This window comes from Mesocricetus auratus, unplaced genomic scaffold, assembly GCF_017639785.1.
Source record: "Mesocricetus auratus isolate SY011 unplaced genomic scaffold, BCM_Maur_2.0 Super-Scaffold_100008, whole genome shotgun sequence".
Classification (NCBI taxonomy): domain Eukaryota; kingdom Metazoa; phylum Chordata; class Mammalia; order Rodentia; family Cricetidae; genus Mesocricetus; species Mesocricetus auratus.
The window spans coordinates 85,102,362-85,126,605 of record NW_024429192.1 but is presented as its reverse complement, the minus strand read 5'-3'; the positions used below and the strand labels follow the sequence as shown (position 1 = coordinate 85,126,605).

At 47.1% G+C, this 24,244-nt stretch overlaps 1 protein-coding gene across 1 annotated transcript in view; it reads left to right on the top strand.

Moving 5' to 3' along the window:
- The first annotated feature begins 8,595 nt into the window (after nt 1–8,595).
- The window catches only part of Flt1 (fms related receptor tyrosine kinase 1), a 158,026-nt gene continuing 142,377 nt past the window's right edge, over nt 8,596–24,244 (top strand). Inside the window, exon 1 of the mRNA XM_005083180.4 lies at nt 8,596–8,918. Within this exon, the coding sequence (XP_005083237.1) occupies nt 8,855–8,918 (64 nt within the window). The 5' untranslated portion in view covers nt 8,596–8,854. The remainder of the gene's footprint in view (nt 8,919–24,244) is intronic.

Sequence of the window (24,244 nt, the reverse complement as noted above, 5' to 3'; positions counted from 1 at the left end):
GTGAGTTCAAGGCCGGGTTGGACCGACAGCCTCCAAAACAATACAGAGAAACCCTGTCTCGTAAAAAACAAGAGAGAGAGACAGACAGAGAGAGACAGAATCTGTGTGAGTCAAAAGTCTGTCCTCTCTGTACCTCATGTGGATCCAGAGGACTGAACCCAGGTCATCTATCACTCTGAGCCCTCTTACCAGCTCTGTTTTTTCTCTTGAAGGGATTTACCAGGTTGTTCTGTTTTGTTTTGTTTCACTTCTTTTGCAATCCTGATCCTGGAAGGCATGGGAAGGATGGCCCCTGACTTTCCGTGCTCAGTCTCAGGCCCTAACATTTTCACTATCCTGGGTTCACTATCCTGAGTTTACAGTTCCAGAGAATGGGGTCTTAGTAGCATGGGTTCCATTCCCCAGAAGGAAAAAAAAAAGTATGGGGCTATAGAGATGGCCTAGAAGTTAAGAGCATTTGCAGAGGGAGGAGTTCTGTTGCCAGCACCCACACTGGGCAGCTTACAGCTTTCTGTTAACTCCAGTTCCTGGCAATCCAATGCCCTCTTCCGGTCCCTTTGGTCATCCTCATACATGTGTTCTGACCTCCCCACAACCGTCACATACACGTGTACACATAAATAAACAACAAAGTAAATATTTTCTTTTAAAAGTGTATATAGATTATATATCCATAATCAGCTCTGACACTGACACTGTCAATACATGTCTGTCTCTGTTGTAGAATATTATTTTAAGGTGTGTTAATTTTGTTTATGCTCTGGAACACTTGTTTAACAATGCAAAGATGTGTTTGATTAAATAAAATTCACCTGCAGTCAGGAGGCTGGGTCAGCAACTAGCTGTCAGGAAGTTGTAGGGAGGAGCAGGTGGAGGAGGTTTTTAAAGAGGGGCAACAGGAGAACAAGGGGAGAGATGTTAGGGGTCAGGCGCCCAGCCCCGCACTCAGTCAGCCACAGAGTAAGAGTGAAAGTAAGATATACAGAAGAAAAGGAAGAAGCCCAGAGGCAAAAGGTAGTTGGGATAATTTAACAAAAGCTGGCAGGAAAAGGCCAAGCTGAAGCCGGGCACTCATATCTAAGAATACACTTTCGTGTGTGATTTATTTGGAAACTGGGTGATAGGTCCCTCAAAAACTACAAAGAGTAAAACTTTACACTACATGTCTCTTGTGATCATTGTTTGTCTTGGGTAACTTTGAGCAAATCTCAGTTGTTTATTACTTTGTGTGACTGTTTGAGTATATACAGAAAGGAGATACCACTTAAAGAATAAGCCGTTATTTGGCTGGGCTTTATTTTTCATTTTTATTATTTATTGTTTTATACGTATGGGTGTTTTGCCTACATTTGTGAATGGGCACTGCCTGCATGAGGTGCCCACAGAGGCCAAAAAACAGAATTGTTCCCGGGAACCCCCAGAAACAGAGTTACAGTCAGTTGTGAGCTGTCGTGTAGGTGCAGAGAATCAAACCTGGGTCCTCTTCGGGAGCACAACCAGTGCTCTTAACTGCTGAGCCATCTCTCCAGGCCTCCACAGTTCGTTTTTAATACCTTTTGTTGATCTGTTTTGAGCCAGGGTCCTTCTGTGTTGCCCGGTGGCCTAGGACACGTGTTCTCCTGCTTCCCAGGGATGAACCACCACACTTAGGGTCACCTTTATATAGGTGGTCTGAGTACGGTTCTTATCATTGAAATAGCGGAAACAAAGTTACCATATAGCCACCAAATAAAGCAGTTGAGGGTGTCATTTTCAGTCAATGTTCTCATTTGGCTAGGATTTGACTTTTTTGAAAACAAACAAAACAAAATCTTCTAAAGCTGCCACAAGTTTTTTGTTTTTTGTTTTTTGTTTTCTTTTCCCCTCTCCAAGTCAGTCAAAGGTTTTCAGACCTTACAAACATCAGCAGTCTGGGTACTGCACCTGAGGCTGAGGAGGCTCCAGAATCTGTGGTAGGGTGGTCCAGGGGGCAGGCTGAGTACAGCTGGCCCCCACTGGCAGCCCCTGCAACTCCTCTGGAAAAGCTGGCCAGGAGGAGCCTGTAAGAGGCGCAGGAAGGAAAGGGCTGGTCTTCCACTGATGTGGCCAGCAGGCCTTCCCTGAGGGTGTGTCTGGATTTCAGGGAACTTTTGAAGAAGGAAGACTAAAGATGGATGCCAGCCACCCTTCCCTACTCAGAGGGGACATCCTAGCCACGCTATCCACTTAAACTCTGCCTTTAAAAACATCATGGTTCTCCCAGTTTTCCTCTGCCATCCGTTCCTGTGTATATTACCCCGTCGTTGCCCTGTGTACCTACCCCATCTCTTGCCTGTCTGTCTATAATCTACCTAGCTCATGTACATGTGAATACACCCAGGGTCACAGAAACCTGCTGTAATTCTTTCCTTCCCACATCCAAACCTCGACCACACCATCCCTTCGAAATCTCCCTCAGTTTAGGCAGGCACACAGGGTCGCTTTCAGCTGTCCCCGTCCCCTTCTATCCTCCCTGTGTCCCCGCCACCACACACACACTGGCTTGGAACCCTGGACATTTCCCAGGCTCTCTCCTTTTTCCTCTGCTACCCCAGGGTTCACTGACTCCAGCCACCCCTACCCACAACCACTGAGCAGAGCCGCCTTGCCCTTTCCCCTGCTCACCATAGAGCCACCAGACACATCCTGTGCCTCTCCTCGGTCTGCTTCTTCACAGATGGTTTCTTTTCCTTCAGCCTCATCGGCACTGGAGACATGAAAAACCACTCGAGGCCCCCGGGCCTTATCCACTGAGACCTCACCACCCGCCCCCATGCTTCCATCTTCAACTGCTATCTCCTCCCACACTCTTCCTCTTCCGTAATCACGGCTTTTCTCCTGCCCTCAGAAGGGTTTCTCTCTGCTCTCCGTAGTCACAGCTTTTCTCCTGCCCTCAGAAGGGTTTCTCTCTGCTGATGCAAATCTGCTGCTGTCTTCAAGACCGCTTCCCAGAGGAGTAAGGAGCAAGCCCTTAATACTTAGGATTGTGTCTTGCTTTTTAATTGCCCCGGATGGCTTGTTGATGTTTCATCTAAGTGTGGTCTCCTCAAGTTTATTGCAAGGTCGTTTAGGACAACAATTATTGTCTCCCATGTTGTTATTGCAATCAGACTAACACAGGAGTGTGTATGGGGCATGTGTTCAAGAAATACATATTTAGAGAGTACTAAATAAAAGTCATTTCTTAGACTGTACACCATGAGCCTTTTCCTTCTGCTGACACTGAACTGGAGGGAATTTTACATGAAATAACACTATTGAAGATATATGCATGCACATGAATGTGCACTAATACACACACACACACGGGTTGGGGGCGATGTCTAACTAACAACGCTCTGTCAAACTCTATCAATTTTGGAATCATTTATAATACAGAACCAAGAATGTCTAACTGTATGCTAGTATAGGAATTAGCCATAAGAGATATGAGGGTGGTATAGGAAAACAAAACACAGCCCTCCACTGTGAACAGTAGCTGCTATAAAATGCCCCAACGTGGTCACTGTGTGGCTTTGTTGACAGGATGAAATAATGACAGCCTGTAACTCAGCCTGTCTTTTCAACTTTCTCCAAGATTATGCTTCAAAATAAAGTCGTGTGTTTAAAGTGGAAAAAACGTGAGCAAAACGTAAGAGGACAAGACCAGAGCTGACAGCAAAGTGACAGACACAGTCCTGAGAGGGAGGATGACGGTGACTAAGTGACCCATCTGTATATTCCCTGAGCGGATCCTTTCTCTTTCAGAGATTGCTTCTTCCAGGTTTTTTTTTTTCTTCTGGTTTTCATTTGTTTGTTTGTTTGAGACAGGTTTTTCTCTGTGTAGCCCTGACTGTCCTGGAGCTCGACCTGTAGACCAGTCTGGCCTTGAACTCAGAGATCCACCTGCCTCTTCTGGCATTAAAGATGTGTGACTAGCTAAATTTCTTTTTAAGCTTTTGTTTTCTTTCTTAGATGGCCTTGAATAAATTCTGGTGGTCTAGTTCTCTCTTGCAGAATCTTTGTTTCCAAACAGGACGTACTGACTGATGATTGGTTTACAGGCAGCCTTCCATGGTGAGCATGCACCTGGAAATAGTGACACAAAGGAATAATCTGTTTTTCCATGATTGAAGAAACTTCCACAGGCCCCTCATTCATTCACTGTCTTATTAAACTATCTTACTCTATCCCTAGATAATGATTTTAAAGCAAGAAAATGTGAAGTTCATTACATGCCCAGGATACATGAGTCTGAAACAACTAGCCTGTGGGCTTTTCTGTTTCGTTTTGTTTTTCAAGACAGGGTTTCTCTATAGCTTTGTCCTGGAACTTGCTCTGTAGACCAAACAGGCCTGGAAACTCCCAGAGATCTGCCTGCCTCTGCCTCCTGAGTGCTGGGACTAAAGGCGTGTGCCACCACCGCCCGGCCTACTCTGAGGTTTTAATGACAATCCAGAAAGCATGTTATCATACTGGTTATCAGCGAGAAGTAGAAATCCACTGGATGGCACAATCAGAGGCCAAAAGAGTTCAGCGGGCCATTGGATGTGCTGAAAGAAGGAAGGAGCATGCAGATGAGGGTCTGCCGGAAACCATGCAGATACATAGGCCGGCAGTAGAAGCAAATGGGCTTTGACTGCCGTTCTGGAAAAGCCACAGGGGGCTCAGCTAAGAGGAAGCTCTGCAAGAGACCTAGACATGAAGGTGTCCATCAAAGAGATTGCTTTGATCTTAGGTGGCAGTGACACAAGCACAGGGGACTTTTGGTGGCCCTTGGGAGGAGGAGGACGAACAGGGTGAGGCTGGGCAAGCAGTATCAGTGGACAGACCACCCTGGATAAATCCAGAGAGCTAATCAACAGTGCCAGCGACAACCTGGCCAGGGAAGGTGGGAGGGGGAGGGTTTGCACAGGGTGAGGGTGTCCTGGGCCTGTCACCCTGGGTGGCACAAGCAGAAGCTAATGCAGAGCATGCACATGGAGGCTCTGGTTGTTCCTTTCCCCGAGCTTCCATCCACCCAGTGCGCTGTCCATTTGAACTCCTGGCCTCATTACTAGGCCTTTTTGTAAGTACATGAACTACTGACGCACACTGTTCTGTCTCTCCCTCCCTCCTTCCCCTCTCTCTCTCCTCTGTCTGTCTCTCTCACACACACATAATTAAAAAATAATTAAGTACATAACCAATCTTAGCTAGATATGATGGTTCACGCTTTTAATCCCAGCACACAGGAAGCAGAGGCAGGCAGATCTCTGTGAGTTTGTGAATTCCAGGCCAGCTAGGGTTACATGGTGAGACCTGTCTATAAAACAAAACAAAACCCTTAACTTTAAGAGAAGGGAAATAGTGGTCACGACACTTGCTCAATCCTGAGTATATGTTACCTGCAGAGATGTCAATAAGATGGACTCTTCCAAGGGAAGCTTGGAGAAATTTCTAGAACATGTCAATTGAGCAGTGGTCAAGAAGACATAGACAGGAAGCCTAGAGATAAAGTCATTTTTGTGAGTGTTCAGTCAATGTTCATGAGGGGTTATCAGAGCCATAAAGAGGAGGTTATACCAGACATCCAGAACTTCGTTCAGCAAATAAGTAGAAGGACTTTGCTCTCCTCCTCTCCTTACAGGGCCCTGTGCGCTTTAGGCATCCCATGGTCTACTGCTGGACTGTACCTCTGGGACTCGGGTGGCTTAAATAAACAAGACTTTAGTTGTTATTGTTTTAGTGGGCTGATCCATTTCTGATCAATAAATCTGTAAGATACTACCTAGTCAGAAATTCCTGCAAGAGATGTGGAAGTGTGTTCTTAGACCAGGGAGACTCTCTGTCCCCAGAAGATGTCCTAGGGGGTTTGTCTGTTTGTCTGTTTTTCTTCCAACAATGCAGTAGGCTTTGATAAGATCATCAGTGGCTGTAAACAAGCTGTGTTGTGTATCAATGGGGACTTTTCTCCAACAACAAAGTTTAGTGTGCCCTGCCTTTTTTTTTCTTTTTTGTAGGAAGACCAGCTCAGTTCCCCTCCTGTCACTCTTGCTGATGCTCTACCCTCTTGTTCAGCCCCGAATATTTAAGCTATTAGCTGGACAACAGCATTCTTGAATAGAGGCAAGAAAGGAACGTCAAGAGAATGTGGCTGATAGCACGAGAGAGTGTCTGGTTTTGCTAGGCGAGCAGGAGATGAATGCTCTTTTGTACGTGGGCAGGAAGCAAGCAGATAATCTACAGCAAATAGCCTTTCATACATGCCAAACATGTTGAATTTGATCTGTCCCATCAGTAGGATCTAGCCAACCTCTTTCATGATTCAGTTTGAAGAGTCCTGTAGCCCATTATTCAAAGGTGATAGCACTTTCGGTAGAAGGGCTAAGCCTCACTCCTTTATTCTCCACATCAAAGTGAAATTGAAATCGTGAGTGAAACAGTTTGTATCATTTTTAAATTCTTAATAATAACAATAGTAATGAAAACCTATAGAAGAAGTAACAGTGAGGAAATTGCTGGCTGTACTTAAAAGCCTGGAACTTTTCAAAGGAAGAGTTGGAGGAACTTATGGAGAACCACAGCATACAAATCTAAGTTAGGTCAATTATGAGTCCATCAGTCTTAGATAATTGAGTAATATTTTAGCATAGCATCATTGATGCACATCTTAGGTTATAGATTGTTTTGGCTGTCGGTCAGATACCTGTTTGGCTTCGTAAACTCATTGTGGGATCAATTCGGGTAACAGGCTCCTGTCTGTTTGAGTACTTAAAAATATCAAAACGCCTTTTGAAAACAACGTGTTAAACTAAACCTTTGCGGGATATGCATGGGGAGCTTCCCCGCCCCCCAAGTCAGTGGTGCCCCTACAGCGGCCATGCCTGTTTTCTGTGTTTGTGGAAGACTCCACACCCCTTCAGCATCGTGAACCTCTGCGTTGTTGTTATCTTGGGTTCTTGATCAGCCTGCTCAGCGCACGCACGTTAAGCCCCTCCAGCCCGAGGCTTTCCATTGACAAGCTCTCTCCAGTCCAAACACCTGCTGCTTATGGGCAGTACCGATTTCGTGGAAGATGTGTGGGTGTGACAAGAGCTCCGGACGAGAGGCAGAGAGAGGGACAGTTGGAAGCTGTGGGTGTGTCTCAAGCCGTCTGGGGCTGTAGATTCAGCGGGGAGAATGATAGCTACCTAGAATGGCTGGCATTCCGAGCGTGATTCTCGGTAGGAGAATCTGAGGCGCTGGAGGCAGAGCCAGAGCGCGGGAGCACCGACCCTAGTGGAGGGGTATGGGGAAATCGGAACCCGATCGGGAAGCCCGCAGGTTCATAGCGGCCTTTCTTTTCTCCTGGACCGTGAAGGAGACAGCAATCTGGTTCGCTGGGGCTCTGCGGCGGCTCCGGGTAATAACTGAAGCTGCTGGTGGTGGTGGCCCAAAACTTTTTTTTTTTAACAGTGAGGCAACTCAGGTTGCGCAACCTTCCCTGCCGGAGATTTAGTCTAGTCCTTCAGGAAGAGCCGCTGGTCCCATTTAGGAGCCATTTTATCATGGGCATCTGGCAGGTTCCAATGAGTTATTTTTCAAATCTGCATTATTTACAAGGACAAGACTGGGCTGCTCCGTGGAGGCCGGGACGACTTCAGCCTTTGAGTTAATGGATGCATAATTGAGGAACAACGTGGAATTAGTGTCATCGTAAATGATCTAGTGCCTCAAGTTAATTTCACCCGTTTTTGTTTCAAGAACATTCAGGTCAGTCATCTTGGCTAGTCAGCTCCCACCAAAAAAGATTTCTTTTCCATCCAGCATTTCAGACACAGAGTTCAAGTTCTTGGCCCTTACAAGTTGCAGGCGCATGTTTCACGCCTTGTCTTTTTAAAAAGGTAGCATGTTATTCCTTGTTTTGCTTCTAGGAAGCAGGGGGTTGAGGAAATGACTTGGGCGGGTGCATTAATGCAACCGAAAAAGACAGACTCCCTCCCCTGGGACCTGCACTGCTCGCACTCTTTCCGAAGGTGCCTGGCAAAGCGTCAGGTTTTTTCGTACGCTTCGGGTCCAAGTGCCGTATGCGGAGGGTCTCGGGAGCCTTTCTCGGGAACCTTTCTTCGATGTCTGGGAACAGTCTGGCCGGGTCAGAGACCGGCGGGACCGCTCAGGAGAGGGCCCGACTGAGCCTCGTTTCCCGGTGCCAGGGACACCGTCGCGGAGGCGCGGCCAGCTTCCCTAGGATAAGACTTCCCGCCCCAGGGGCAGGGCGGTGCACTTAGCCGGTTCCCCTCCTCAGTTTCGGGCGGTCACCAGAGCTGAGTAAGCCCGGTGGAGGGAACCGGGCAAGGATTTCCTGAGAGCGATGGGCAGGAGGGGCGGGGGCAGGAGGGCACGGAGCAAGGACCCTGAACCTGCAAACCTGCCGAGGGACCCGCGCTCCCAGCGCCTCCGCACGCGCGCTCCTGCTCCGGGCCACCCGCCCTCGCTGGCCCCCGCCCCTCCGGGAGGAAGAAGAGGGTAGGTGGGGAGGCGGATGAGGGGTGGGGGACCCCTTGACGTCACTGGAAGGAGGTGCCGGGGTAGGAAGTGGGCTGGGGAAGGTTATAAATCGCCCCCGCCCTCGGCTGCGCTTCAGCGAGGTCCGCAGGAGGTTCGGAGCGCGGCGGCGGACACTCCCCGGCGGTAGTGGCGGTGGCGGCTCGGAGCGGGCTCCGGGAGTCCAGCGCATCGTCTAGAGGACGCCGGACCGCGAAGATCCCCCGGGCTGCAGGCGCGGAGAAGGGCTCTCGCGGCGCCTGGCAGGAGCGCTAGGGGACCGGCTCGGGCGGCTGCGCTATCGGCCTCGGAGAGCGCGGGCACCGGGCCAGCAGGCCGTGTCGCGCTCACCATGGTCAGCTGCTGGGACACCGCGGTCCTGCTGTGCGCGCTGCTCGGCTGTTTGCTTCTCACAGGTGAGGCGCGCCAGAGACCCCACACCGGAGCTCGGCGGGGATGGGCAGCCGCGGGGTGTTCCGAGAGAGCGTGGCTGAAGCCTGGGAAGCGAGCTCCGGCGGGAGCCGGGGACCCTTGCAGCCGGCACTCCTGGGGACACACTTTTTTCTTTTCTTTTACGTCCCGGAGTGGGCTCCTTTGGAAGTGGCTGGCCTGGGCCGGTGAGCATCACCGTCCAGACTATCTTTAGCTCCACGCTGGGGTCACTTTCGGGTTACTGGTTGCAGCCGGAGTCGCTAGTCCTCTGCCCAACTCCTGGGTAGGGTCTCCTTCCCTAGACTCTGGGTGCGCAGATTGCCACACGCGTGGACCTTTCTGGCATCCAGAGCATTCTCCCAGGCGGTGGCTGGAGCAAGCAAGACGTCGGAGAGGCTGCAGGGCTGGACAGATGAGGGGACGTTAAAGATAGATGCTGGTCACTATCCAGGATCTCGTGCTCCTAGAGCTAAGGAGAAGGACAACTTTGGGGAGGGTCGCGTGCCGGCGGGGAGCCGATGGAGCCCAGAAGAGGGTCAGCTCCGATTCCGGGACCCGCTTGGGACCGTCCCAGGGAAGTCGGGGAACTCTCAGCCAGTGCTGTTCTTCTCAGCGATTCGCTGGGCGCCGTCTCCCGGGTGGGGCCTCCGCGAGAGCGGACCGGGTGCGAGGTCCCGGTGGTCGGCTTGAATGACCCAAAGCGACCGGAGCAGCTTAGGGTCTAGATAGCGTCAAGTTTCGGAATCGTAAGCCCTTGGCTTTAGGTTGTGAATCTAGAAAGAACTGACAATTTGGACCAAAAGATGTGATTTGAGGAATTAAGTGAGGTGTGCGCACCTCCTAAATCAGCCTTCGTTGGGATGTGAAAAATCCGCGGTGGACCGATCTGGGACCAGCAGAGACCGTTGTCACCCAGAGGTCAAAGCTGGACGGACCACGGGAACTCCAACTCTAAGTCCCAGCGCAGCAGGCGGGAGCGGCGAGAGGTCCCGTGTGGTCCCTTTCCGCAGAGCCGGATAAGAGAACGCGAGAGCGCCTTTCTTTAAAGCTACTTGGTGGGGAAAGAAGACGGGGAAATAGTCAAGTAGAATTGTAATGTCCCCAGAAAGAAAGGCGACTAGGTTAAGCGTGGTTTTTAAAAGCAGTAAAAGTAAGCCTTTTAGAATGTGAAGACTGGACACTCATTTCAAAGTAATGAGCAGGAGTTGGTAATGAAAATAGATTGAGATGGCAAAAGAACTCGATGCGGATAGATGTTAAAATAATGATATCAAATATTTTCTATTTCACGAATGTTTTTGAAAAGCTGCTTATATGACAATATAATTGCTTAGAGAGTTGAAATGCTAACTTATTATGTAAAGTCAAGGCTAGGTTAAAAAATTACTTTGAGCCTCCAAATTATAGAGGGAAAAACACGTTTTATTGAATTTTCTGCTTCACTCGGATGTCTTTACCTCTTGTTTTTAAAGCGTGCTTGGTTTTAGCTAAGAGTCATTTTATCTGTGTTTGAGAACAGCGGAGGCAGATTGAAGCTGTACGGGAACGTGAGAGGGTCGGACGGTGGATTTATTACACGGCTCGCCAGGTTACACCCTCAGTACTTACTGTTACGAACGCCGTGATTCGGATACTTTCGGGTCCCTCTGTATGGAGACCACTGTTTCTATGAAAGTTATCCGTCCTCTGTTCAGGTTTGAGGCACCACACCCTTTATTAGAATCTCTCTGTCTCTGCCTCTCTGTCTCTCTCTCTGTCTCTCTGTCTCTGCCTCTCTGTCTCTCTCACTTTCTCTGTCTCTCTCTCTCTCCATTCCTTTCTCCCTCCCCCTACTTTTGTTCAAGCAGCTGAAGTTTAGAGCAGAACTAATTAGAAATACCTAAATTGTGGGAATTTAGGGAGGGGGGAAATGTTCTCCATAGTAACACTAAATTAAAAAAGAAAATTATGCAAACAACACACCATACAGGTGTAAGGTCCTTGTTTATAACCCTAGAACTCAGGGCCTAAAGCAGAGGGAAGTGGGCAGAGTTCTCACCAAGCATGGACAACCTCTGTGGAGCAACTTAAAAAGCCAGCCTGAACTACACAGGGAATCCCTCTTTCAAAAAACAATGCCCATTCCTGAATTGAATAGAATGCATTTCTTATACTACTGATATAGTATCATTTTACATAGTGGTTTTTACTGTTTTCTCCAGGGCTTACAGAATTGTGCTTTTCCAAAAATTTCATACTTTAAGTGATCATTATTTAGGACCCTTAAGAGTTTACATAGTTTTCTGGTCAATCATCTGATGGATCGACTGATCAATCATGTTGCACATAAGCTGTAAACAAGGTGGCCACTTAGTTTCTTTTAAAAAATGTACAATATTAATTTTATGGGTGAAAAATATTCAGTAGGCTATATAGCTTCTTTTCTGATGATCCCCAATTGTTTTTTTCTTCTAAAAATGCAGAAATTAGAAAATACTGTTGATTTTTGTTGTTGTTGTTTTCCTTTTGTTTGGTTGGTTTTTTTTTTTTTTTTTTTTTTTTGGTTTTGGTTTTGGTTTTCTAGACCAAGTTTCTCTGTGTAACAGCCCTGACTGGCCTGGAACTCTCTCTGTAGACAGACCAGCCTCAAACTTACAGAGATCCACCTGCCTCTGCCTCCCCAGTGCTGGTATTAAAGGTGTGTGCCACTGTTGCCCAACCTAAAAATATCGGTGATTTCTAAGTCTCCTTTCCAACTATAAAATTCAGTGAAGGAAGTTCTAGAAACAAACAGAATGAAGTCTTTCCCTTTTCTCTTCTCCTCTCCATTCTTATGCATGTTAGTGGGTGCTAAGCAGTTGACACTGGCTGGTGAGCTAGGCCTCTGTTATGAGGCTCACACCTCCTCTTCTCTGGTAGAATGCAATTGATCCTTAGTGGACTTTCATTTTGCAAGGGGTGAGCTGGTGGTGGAGGATGCCTCAGCCAGGAGGTCATTAGCTTGCCCCCCCACTCCTCAGCAAAATGTGTAATTATGACAGAGACAAGTCACATTAATCTTTCTGAGGATATCAGTCACTTTAGTCCCCTATATATAGCTTGGTTTAAAAAACAAAAAGTCAACACTTACTTGTTTTTTAAAAACAGCTATGTTCTAAAACTGTTCTAGATCCCAACAAGGCCACTAAACTTATTTGATAATTGAACCTATTTTTGTGTATGTGTGTGACTTCTGAAAGACAAACCAAATAATTGCTTTCTTTTTCATCTCCCAAATATGGAGGCATTTCTAAATCCTTGAATGTGTATCATGTAGAACTTGAAGTGATATATCACCAAGAAAGAAAACAGAAACAAGCAGTAGGTTTTATAATGACACTCACCCACCCATCCCTTCAAGAAAGTGATTCCCTGAGGGAAATAAGATAGTGTAACACAGCAGGATTGTGGCTGTTTTTTTTCCCTGCCCGGTGAAATTGAGCTAGGAAGAGAGTGCAAACTGTCTGCTGGCTGATGGTAGCAGGGTTTGGTTCAGCCCAAGCTAAGTGATGTGAGGTCACCACAGGTAAAAACCATTTTCAGTGGACTTCACATTGTACATACACAAGGGAGGATTGTCTAAAAGCATAAAAACATCTGGTGCATTGGGTTTAGCTTGACAGAACAGAACAGGGCATCCTGTGCACTGGCTTCTTTCTGCTGAGCAGCTCCAAGGATGCTTTCCAGGGCTGCTGTGAAGGCCCAAGCGGTGGGTGCCTTGGATGCTGCGTGCTGACTATTGAATTGCTGGACTTTATACCAGACTGAAGGAAGGAAATGGGGGGAATGGAGTATTTGAGGGAAAGCTGGAGAGCAAAGCGTCCGACTTAGCAGCACTGTCGGGGGTGTGGGGGTGTTCATTAAGGAAACGGTTCTCCTCAGTCTGCTGAAGATAGTGGGCTAGATTTCCTGCATTGTTGCTGGGCGGATGTGGGGGGATGTCAAGAATTTCTGGGCATTTCCCATCCGCTTTTGCAAACCTGGATGCTTTAAGACCATTTCTGATGACTGCATCAGTCTCCCATGTCAGGCTCCTTGGGAGGGAGACTTGATCTGTCCCTCACACACATCCATCCCCCACCTCCACCCCCCCAACCCCCCCACCCCCCGCCGTGAGCTACCTCATTGACTCAGCTTCAGGAATTGAGAAAGCAGTTTTGTGATATTTTCTCAGCTCTGCTGTTAGCCACTGGCAGACCCAGGAAGACACTGTGCTGGTCATCCCACAGTCATAATTTCTTCTTCATTTTGTGTATTTCCTCTACCACAGACAAAATGGGGACATCCAGATATTTGTTGAGTTAGTATTTCAATCCAAATTTTTCTAAACCATGGTATCTATTTACTTATTTATTATAATAATAATAATAATAGTACTATTAGAATTTTGTGGTGCTAGGTATCAAGCCTAGGATCTGTCACAGGCTGGACAGGAACTCTATCATTGAGCTACTTTCCTAACATCTCCTTTAGCTTGAGTTTGTCTTCTATCAAAGCCCATAAAGGGTTTACATGAAGAACTTCAAGAGGCTCACTGCTTAGAAACCCATGAAGATATTTGTGCCAAGATTAATTCTCCTCATGAGCCCTTGGGCTCCCTTTGGGATGGCTGTGGTTTATGGCACTGGATTAATCTTGTCATTTGCTCCCTCCACATTCTGTTCATCTGTGCTAATTCTGCCCCTGTCAAAGAAATTGCCCTCTTTCCAAAGGGCCTTCCTGCTGCTGGACTCCCTGGCCCATGCAAGATCATTGGCTCCTTCCCACCCCTTCCTCCCTACCTGGGAAATTCAGCGCAGCAGGGCAGCTCCTCCTGGTGCCTCAGGACAGAAGGAGGGCTTCTCCTGCCCTCCTGGGACCTGAATATGCAGCCTCCTGTAGGGTCTGTCACCTGCACTATTTGCATGTTAGGTGTCTGTGTCCTTCCTCTTTGGGGGAAGAACCTGTGTCTTAGTTCTTTGATTCATCAGAAATGTTGCTGGAGAGTCCTTTCACAGTCATATTTCACAGCCAGGTACACATTAATTCCTGTGTTCTTGCTTAACCATTAGGCCTCAGTTACATAGGGTTATTCGACGGGATTGCTCTCAATAGCTGTATGCATGGGAAACATCACACTTTACCCCATAAATATGTGATTATTTTCTCACTTAAAGATGAAAAGAAAATTAAGGGCTGGAGAAATGACTTAATGATTAAGAGCAATTGCTCTCCCGAAGACCAGAGTTCAGTTCCGGCAGCCATGATGGGCGGCTCACAACTAACTCCAGCTTGCAATAATCCAATGCCTTCTAACCTCTGCAGGTACCCACACACAGGGCTGACACTCAAACAGACACGTGCATATCAGTTTTTTAATTAAAAATTCAATGCAAAGAAACATCCAGGAAATAACTGATAATAAAAGTACAATTACTGAATAAAAAATAAATAAAACCTGTATCCATAGGTAGAGCGCAAGTTGACCCCTTCTTCTACCCCACCCCCATACTGCACACTCATAGCACACCCCAACACCCTTCTCAATATATGTGTCATATGGCAGCAGCATCAGTGTGTACACACACACACACACACACACACACACACACACACTGCATCAGAGTTGGTTACTGTCAAAATCCCCAGGTGCTTTTGGTTTCCACATTTAAAATGGAGAAGCGTGGGTTTTAGTGAAGGGTTTGTGGACAGCTCCGGTACCAGGGTCCAGTTTCTCTGCTCTTATTGCCCTAGTGATAGCCATTGGCTGTGTGACAAAGAGACAAAGGCCAGGTTAGCCACAAGCCTCTCCTGGCTCCCACATAGGTCTGTGGCCAGTGGGAATCCTGCATCCTACTTAGCTAGGATCCCTTATCTTGGGACAAACCAGATCATGGGAGACAAAGTCAAAGTCTAAGAAAACACAGATATGGTGGAAAAGAGTGAAGATGGCATTAACTAGCCAAGCTTTAACCAGAAACGAAGCTCCCTGAGGCATTTGCTTCCAGACACTGGAAAGAACCCCGATACCCAAGTACCCTTTTCCAGAATGCTTGGTTGTGAAGGGGGCATCACTGCCTGGTGCTGTGGCTACCAGACCCCATGTTCGTCCTCTGGCTGGGAGGCCAGTTTGTTTCGTGTCTGGACTCTGTGAGTCCACCACAATCCTGGCAAACTCATTCGTCTGTTTGAAGATAATCACATTGCTCTGGGCACTTCTTGTCAGTAGGTATGCCCGAAAGGCCTTTCTTCTATACACAAATATAAATCTCTTTTAAATTCGAGGCCACCTTCAACAAAACCCTGATGAGGACTTAGCCTGACAGAGGATTGCTGGGGACCCCGGGTCCCCAGCCTGGGCTCTCTGTTAGACCACTTTGGGAGCTATAAGAACCAGTCTACCAGCTCTGCACCCCTGGCCAGCTTTACTCAGTGTTTTAGGTGGGACCCCAACATCGGTCATTCAAAAACTCCAGAGGATTCCAGTAGCCAGCTGAGATCAAGAATTGTAAATTTTGCTGGGTGGTAGTGCTACACGCCTTTGATCCCAGCACTCGGGAGGCAGAGGTGGGCAGATGTCTGTGAGTTTGAGGCCAGCCTGGTCTGCAGAGTGAGCTCCAGGACAGCCTCCAAAGCTACAGAGAAACCCTGTCTTGAAAAACAAACAGAACAAAACAAAACAAAAGCAAACAAACAAAGAATTGCAAATTTGGGACTAGAGAGAAGGCCCAGCAGTATAGAGCACTTTGAGGAGACTAGTCCTCAGCACTGGACCACCAGTGCTTTACCAGCTAGCTGAACCATCTCCTCACCCTTGACTGTGCTTTTCTGGCAAGTTCTGGGAGAGGCTGATATACCTGGCCTACAAGGCATCCTGGCGATCACAGTCTAGGGCTTGGTATGGGGGGGGGGGCCTGGCCATGTGGGAGGCCATTCTGCAGGTGTTGATCTGTAACAGACACTAAATAAATCATGTCTGGACTGAGGGGGAGGAGACTGTTTCAGCGGAGTCCCACCAGAAAGAGTACATGTCAGTGAATTTTGACAGGAGAAATAGCTAGACACCAAGGGCAAACCATGTACCCAGCCAATGTGATAAAGTCAGTTGCATTCTGAGCTTAGCCTGCTCTGGTGATTGGACAGTAGAAGCTACAAGCCAGTATCGAATGCATATTTAGACAACACCCCCAACAGTGCCCCAACCCCCATCTTCCTTTACATGGCATTCAGCCCTTTTTCTAGTTCTGTACTAGGCATGGTCAAACTATGAGCCCAGTGCAATCCTATGCCATTCCAGTGGGCCCAGCAAGATGCTGTCTGATGCCTCACAAACGCTTTGTTTGTTAAGGAAACGCCTGGCCTCTGTCTCTTTGGCTGGGGTCAGTGTTCTTGATTACCTGCTAGAAAAATATACTGATGCATAATGGCAGGATCTTCATTATCAAAAGTCACTGCCTGGTGGAAACATGACACTGGAATGCTCCTTGTGCGACACACCAGGCGTCCAAGTAGCTTTCCTCTCCTTGAGGACACTAGGAATTTTGGGGTGTTTGATGTGATAATGGGTGACACCCCATTATCCTCAGACACAGTATACAGCCTCCAGCTTCTGCAGGGCGGAGGCCAGTTGTATCTGCCATCTATCGCAGCTCAGCAGGCTGTCCCCAGACTTGGCAGCCCTGGTCAGTTCGATACATCTAGATTGCTGCAGGTTAGACATCTGTGAGACTCCGCCGGGGTCCTTTAGGTCTCACCTGAGTCTGTGGCAGTTTCACTGAGACCTTGGCACTGTCCTCCACCCCCACCTCCATGGCCTTTCCTCACTCAGCAGTGCAGCTGGGGCTGTCTCACAGAGGCCGGAGCATTCCTGCAATTCATTGCAGACTGCAGTGTCTGAAGGCCTAGGTTTTGGAATTCCCACATCACTCTGTCACATTCTGTTGCTCAAAGCTAGTCCTGGCCCAGATTCCTGGGTTGGGGAGGCAGCCTTTTCTGAGGGGAGGGGCAGCATCATTTGACACACTTCCACTTTGCTTTTCCATCTTGGCTGGAGTTTGGCCAAGAAAATTATAGTAACTGATGAATAATGATGAGCGCTAAATAATGTCTTGGCTCCTACAACAGTACTCGGGAATGGCACCATTCTGACCTATGGGATGAGGTTCCCATTCATAAATCTTGTTCATGGCACACAGGCCAGGGTTAGCCTGGCATGCTGAGTTGGCACAGCAACCTCATGGGATTACTGTGACTCCAGTGAGAGTCAGCTGGTCCTGGAATCGAGTGTCAGCCGCTCTGTTGCTGCTGCTGCCGCCCCCGCCGTCTCCTCCTCCGTCCTCCTCCCTCTTTTTTTCCCAGATAGTGTCTCACGATGTAGCTCTGTCCTGGAACTCACTCTGTAGAGCAGGCTGGCCTCAAACTCACAGAGAGTCTCCAGCCTCTAATTCCTGGGACTAAAGGCATGAGCCACCATGTCCTGCAGCTCTGTAGTTTCTTGAGGTCTCAGCTCTTGCGCCCTTGACCCTTGACCCTCTTCTCCAGAGAGAGAAGCGTGGGGGAGGGTAGAGTAGCCTGTACCCCAACTGTCAGGCACGTTTACTACATATCTCACTTCACTCTGTTTCAGAGGTGTGTATGGCACTTACGACCTGAGTGACTCCCACCAACACAACAGTATGATTCCATCTTCATGGCCACCATACCAATGCCAAGTGGAAACAGGGTGCAGGGGCTGTTCTTGGGGGTTCACCTAGCTTCTAGGAAAGTGATGGCTGTGGGTAAACAGAACACTTGTCTTAAGCGGTATGTAAAGCTGGCATTGTTTTAACCCTCAGACACCAAATTCCCTCTTGGCATGTTGCAATCCAACTGAAAAGCAGAGGAGAAAGCTCCTTCTTAGGGTGGTGGCAGGGGCTGTTTGTTTTTCCTGGGCCTCCAAGTCTGTCTGTCCTTGGACTTTTGCCATTCTCAAGGAATGTGAGAAGCCATTGCTACTCCATCTTAAAGTGGCCTTGGGAGATTTCACTGCTGTGTGTTAAAGATACAGTTAAGATCTCAATTAAGGCAGACATTTCTTTCTGTGGGTTTTCTTATTGTGGATAATCAAGAACACACAGAGAAATATCATAATAGGATGCCCAAAGCCATTATGAACATAGCATGGCATGCCCTTCCAAACTGCCCTCGTAGACATGGCCATAAACTAGTGGAGAGTGCTGGCTGAGGGCCGCAACAAATTCTAGTAAAGCTCTCATGAGGAGGTAGGCAGTGAGAGCCAGGGCTGCTGTCTGACAGTTTCCGGGAATCCCATGCTCCTCCAGCACCCTCTCCTCCCTGCACTCTCAGAGACTTAGGGGTACCTGTGGGAAAGGCTAGGGGTGTGTCCAGAAGTGTGTCATACTGTAAAGGCAGATGCTCTGTGGCTGGAGTGAGGGCGAATGCTCATTCCATCCTTCAGAAGGGGACCAGGACAGGACCCAGAATCAGAATGACTCCCTGCAGGCTTCTTGGTAACCAACACAGGCACTTTCAGCTTTGATGAACTTGGAACCTGGCGCTGACGACAATTGGATGACTTGCTAAGAGCTATACACTGTGGGTTAGCTGGAATGCAAATACGTTCCTTTTGATTTCAAAATCAGCCCTCTTCCCAAAGTTTCCCTAAAATAGCTTGACAGGGGAAGCCTTGGGATTCAAGAAAAGGCAATGCGTTTTGTTTTGAGGGATTAGAATAAAAAGCCCGTGCATCTGTGGGAAGATAATAGTTTAAAGGCCTTCAGTAGAGGCTGTTGTTTTCCAGCTGGGATTGATTGTCCTCCTTGAGTCCTTGTACAGTGGACTCTGGAAGGTTGTGTGTATGTATATATGTGTGTACATAGGTTTGTATGCACATAGGTTTGTGTGTGGGTGTGTGTATGTGTGTATGTATGTTTGTGTGTGTGTACATATGTTTGTATATATGTATATTTATGTGTATGAGTGTGTGTATATGTGTGTGTTCATGTTAGTGTGTATGTATGTTTATGTATGTGTATGTATATATATGTATGTGTGTATGTGTATATTTATGAATGTATGTGTGAGTGTATGTATGTGAGTGTGTATGTGTATATTTATGAGTGCATGTGTGTGTGTATATATGTGTGAATGTAAGTGTGTATTTATGAGTGCATATGTGACTGTATGTGGGTGTGTGTACATTTATACAAGTGTGTGTGTGTATGTGTGTGTGTTGTGTTGTGACTGGACATTGAGCAACTCTGGACACTTGGCAGCTGTCTCACTGAGCTGTGCTCCGCTGCATCTCATGTCTCTCCCTTTCTGTCTTGAGACGGTCAGACCTGCAAAAAGTGAAGAAAGACAAAGCAGTGTCAACTTGTTTGTCCTAATACTTGGAAAGGGACAGACACTGTTTCATTCCCAGAGTAGACCATGTTTGTCAAAATCCGGAGAAAAATCCTATTCTGCCACCTACTGAGGACTTTTAGCTTTTGCTCCAAGGAAATAGCTGGGAAATGTGGCCAAGTGCGGGCACGTGCTTTAAATGGAAACGATATAGAATGGTGGCCACCACACTGCTTGGTGTTTACCAGTTTTCTAACTTAGCTTTAGGGAAACCAAAAACATATTTGAGTGGGTGCAAGGGCAGTGTTTCACCTGTGATCAATGGTACCGTCATCTTTCTAGAAAACACCATTGAAAAGTCTTCCACTAGCCGGGCGATGGTGGTGCACGCCTTTAATCCCAGCACTCAGGAGGCAGAGACAGGTGGATCTCTGTGAGTTCGAGACCAGCCTGGTCTACAAGAGCTAGTTCCAGGACAGCCTCCAAAGCCACAGATAAACCCTGTCTTGGAAAAAAAAAAAAAAGAAAGGTCTTCCACTGAGCATCTCCTGCTGGGTCAGATTTTCCTGTGAGGTTGTCTTTATATAGAAAGTTTCTTTATTGTTAGAATCCTCTCCAAAGGGAATTCTTCTAGAACTGGGGGAGGATAGAATTTGAGTACCTGTGACTGATTGAGACTAAGTTGTTGATGTAGAAATTAAGATTCTCTTCCCCATCCTGCATCGTCTAGGCCTGCCCTCAGAACAGGGGAGGGAAAAATACGCCATGCAGGGCATTTCCCACACAAAGTCACTTGTCCAGGACATGGACAAGAATGCCAGTCTTCAGAAATTTCAGTTTTTCTTTAGCTCTCCTAAATACTTGGAAACCAGATAGATAATTTTGTGTGCATAGTAAAACCTAAAGCATAGGCACACAACTTGTTTGGGGTGTGACCACAGTCACTGTGGCTGTGATTTTGTGTCTTAAACTCTTGTGAGACCCAGTCCCTGTTTGGCAAGGCTGCTGACTGTAATTGGACAGGAGAGAACACGGAAAGGTATGTTCTCAAAAGGGTTGGGGATGCTATGATTTTTCCTCCTATTTCATGATGAAAAACAGGGATCAGAGCAGTGTTAATTCTCATGCCAGTTTCATAGCCAGCCATCACTGTCCAAATTCCAACTAGAGTGGAGGCATGCTTGGGCGACTTTCATTGTGCTGGGTGTAGTGGCACTCGGGAGGCAGAGGCAGGTGGGTCTCTGTGGGTTTGAGGCCATCCTGGTCTTCATACGAGACCTTGTTTCAAGAAAACAAAACAAAACAAAGACTCTTTTATTTGAGGACATTTTAATCTGTTTCCTCAGAAGATACTGTGGTGATTGTCATAAGGGACCTCTCATATTTCTTTATGAAAACAGATACAATTATAATTCTCTATGCTTCATGCTAGCCATTAAATACAAGCTTATATTTTGTGACTCATATAGCAAATTTTATGAAAATGAATCATTTAATGAGATGAAGAATTTGGGACTGACTGAATAAACTAATGTGTGCTCAATTAAGCACAAAGCGTAAATAGTTTTGGATGGCTGACTTCAGTGATAGTCTAGATTTCTTGGTATCAAGTGTTGTGTATCTGAGATGCTGAGGCATTTCCTAGCAGGTCACCTTCAGGAGGAAGGAAGAGCCTTTACGAAAAAGAGCTGACTCTGAGCCATCTTTGCCGTGTGGTGCCTGCACAGTCCCTGGCACACAGTAGCCACTTGGCAAGTGTTGAGTTGACGGCCTTGTTCTATGTCTTAAGCCACTCTTAGGGGCTTCAGAGCACTTGCAGGAGTCTCAGAGCTGCGTGCACGTGAATGTGCAAGTGGGAGGGGCTGGAAGCACACCCCCAGGGGTGGCAAAGGCTCTCCCAGTGTGTGGGACGCTTTGCTTTTTTTGTCGGTCATCCTCTTTGCCGGTCGAGCCCATTCTTGGCCTGGGCTGAGCTGGCTGTGTTCTCCCGATTGACACCAGACCCAGGACTGAGAATGGGGGTTGTCCAGCCACTGAAGAATGTGCTCCTGAGAGGGGAGGTGCTGTCCTGGAGATGGGCTCTCAGGCTAAGGCTCTCTCAGCAGGCAGAGGCTCCCAGCACAGAACCTACTAGATACACCAGCACAGCCTGAGAACCCAGGTGACACAGTGGCATTCCCTACTTTGGGTCAAAACAAAGCTACCTCCTCCTCCTGCCAGCCACACATGGCATAGACTAGAGCAGAGTTTCTCAACCTTCCCAGTGCTGCAACACTTTCGTGTAGTTCCTCGTGCTGTGGTGACCCCAAACTTTAAAATTAATTTTCACTGCTACTTTATAGCTGTAACTTTGCTACCTTTGCTACCGTTGTGAATCGCAAAGTAAGTAATTTTGGAGATAGGGGTTTGTCAAATGGGTCACGACCCACAGGTTGAGAACCACAGGACTAGATGACCAGAGATTGGTAGAATGTTAGTCCTGGCTTGTACACCTCATCTGAGACTTGTCTGTTACTCTCTCATTGCTGAGTCTCCCACAGATGTCTGCCATGACGCTCTGTTTCAGAAAACACAGTGTGACATCAAATGTTTCCTTGTGGCCGTTTCTGGTGGCAAGGTAGATCCCAGACTAAAAACATCTGTGGACCAAAGAAGATGAAACAAGGTTTTCTCCCCCGGCAAACAGGAAGGAATATAGTGTTTTAAGCGGCAAGAGTATTTAAAAGGAGATAACTGTTTTGCTGGCAGTGTGGCTCAGGGGTTGAAAACTTGCCTAGGATACATGTGGGCCTCAATGGGTGTTGGTTTGACCTCAGTGGAACAGTATATATTAGCTTATTTGCTGTCAATGTTAAGTTGGAAACATTTTCAAGAAAGCAATCTGGGGCCAGTGAGATGGCTCAAGTGAATAACTGTGCCTGCTGCCAAGCTTGACGACCTGAGTTCAACTCCCAGGGCCCATGTAATGGAGGTCAAGAACCAACTCTCACAAGTCGTCCTCTGACCTACACACACCACACACACACACACACACACACACACACACACACACCATGACATCTGCACACACACATAAATTAATTAATTAATTCACAAAATACAAAAAGAGAACACGATCTCTGTATGTTCAAATATGTTCTTTGAGCTAGTTGTGGTGATGCTTGCTTGTAATCTCAGGACAGGGAGGTGCTGATGCGAAGGCTTGAGTTCCACTCCTGCTAGTGACATAGTGAGTTCTAGGCCATCCTTACCATAGGGAGACTATGTTTAAAAACTATGTGTGTGTGTGTGCATGTATGTGAGTATGTATGTATACATGCTTGTATATCTGGAGAGGTAGCACAGTGGTTAAAGGAATTGCTGTACAAACATGAGGAACGCCACAGTTTGGGTCCCTAGAACTCATGTAAATGGCAGGCAGGCATGGTGACAAACCTGTAATTCCGGCCTTGGAAGACAGAAACAGGGATTCTCCCAGAGCAAGCCAGAGATACTGGCCATATGGGTGAGCCCTGTGATTGACTGAGAAACCTTGCCCCAGTGAGTAAAGAGACAGACAGCTGGGGATGACTCTGGACATTAACCTTGGGCCTCCATCTGCATACATGTAGGCATACCCACACACATGTGCCCACATACATATAAACATGCACATACGTACCCATGCATCACACACACACACACACACACACAAGAAAGATATGAGGCTTAGGAATACAATGCTGTTGAAGCTTTCAAGATCTCAATTCCCATGTGATGAATCACTTTATTGTCGCCCCTGGTCACTTAAGTCAGAGGGTTTGTATGTGTTGTATTGGCTCCATAGTGTCTCAATTTCCTCTTAATGAATGGATTTAAAACATCCCCTTCATGAAGAGTCAGCCCCAGAGGACTCCAGATTACAAAGCTGGAGCCATTGAAGAAAACAGAGGAAACTTTGTGTTGGCTATACTAATCTTTTCTGGCCCTTTTCTTTCATGGACAGCTCAGTACATGCTTGCCTGCCTGCACACATGTGTGCATGACTGTCTTCTTCATTTTATTACACAAAGAAGCATTAATTTGGATTCAGAATTAAAACTTGAACAAAATATGCTTTATCAAGTTTTAAAATTTTAGGTGTGGGGGTGTTTTGCCTGTATGTATGTATGTATGTATGTATGTATGTATGTATGTATGTACACACACTGTGTGTGGAGTACCCATAAAAGCCAGAAGAGGGCATTTGATTTCCCTTGGACTGGAGTTACACATGGTTGTGAGGCACCATGTAGGTGCTGGGAACTGAACCCTGGTCCTCTGCAAGAGTAGCCAGTGCTCTAGATCGCTGAGCCATCTCTAGCCTAACTGTTGTCATGGTCTGTATGTGCTTGAGACTTTGCCATTGAACAGTAAGGAGGAAGAGACTCTGCAGGGTAAACTCTGGGTGGTGTAGGTACCATCCACTGCTTTCAGACTAGTAACTCGTTACTTACAGAGGTTGTGGAGGATGCCTTTAGCCAAACTGGAGTTTATATATAGTTCTAAGTAATTGAGCATTAGCCTTCTAACACCTAGGACAGCTCGGGCATTTTATGACAATTACTACCACACCTAACAGTTCAGCTTCACCCAGTTGCTTTTTCACCCACAGCATTCTGTTACTGATTCTGGAGCATTGTATAGAAAGGTATAGAACTGTGATTCTCAGTGGAACATGCAGGCTACATCAACTGACAAAAGCTTGCACACTTACTTTCACATATGTTTGCTAAAACAGCACCACTGAGCCATCATCAGCTTCCGTGGTTATTTCAGGTGTTAATTTGATGGACAGCGTGTGATTTTTCAACTTGAGCAATAGCACAGCATTTATCAGTGACTATGACCCATTCTGTAAGACATGGTATCAGGGCCCAGCTTCCCCACAGTGCTCCGAGCAGTGGCGTTGGCAAAGAATGTCAGCTGATGGTCGATGCACCAGATGGAT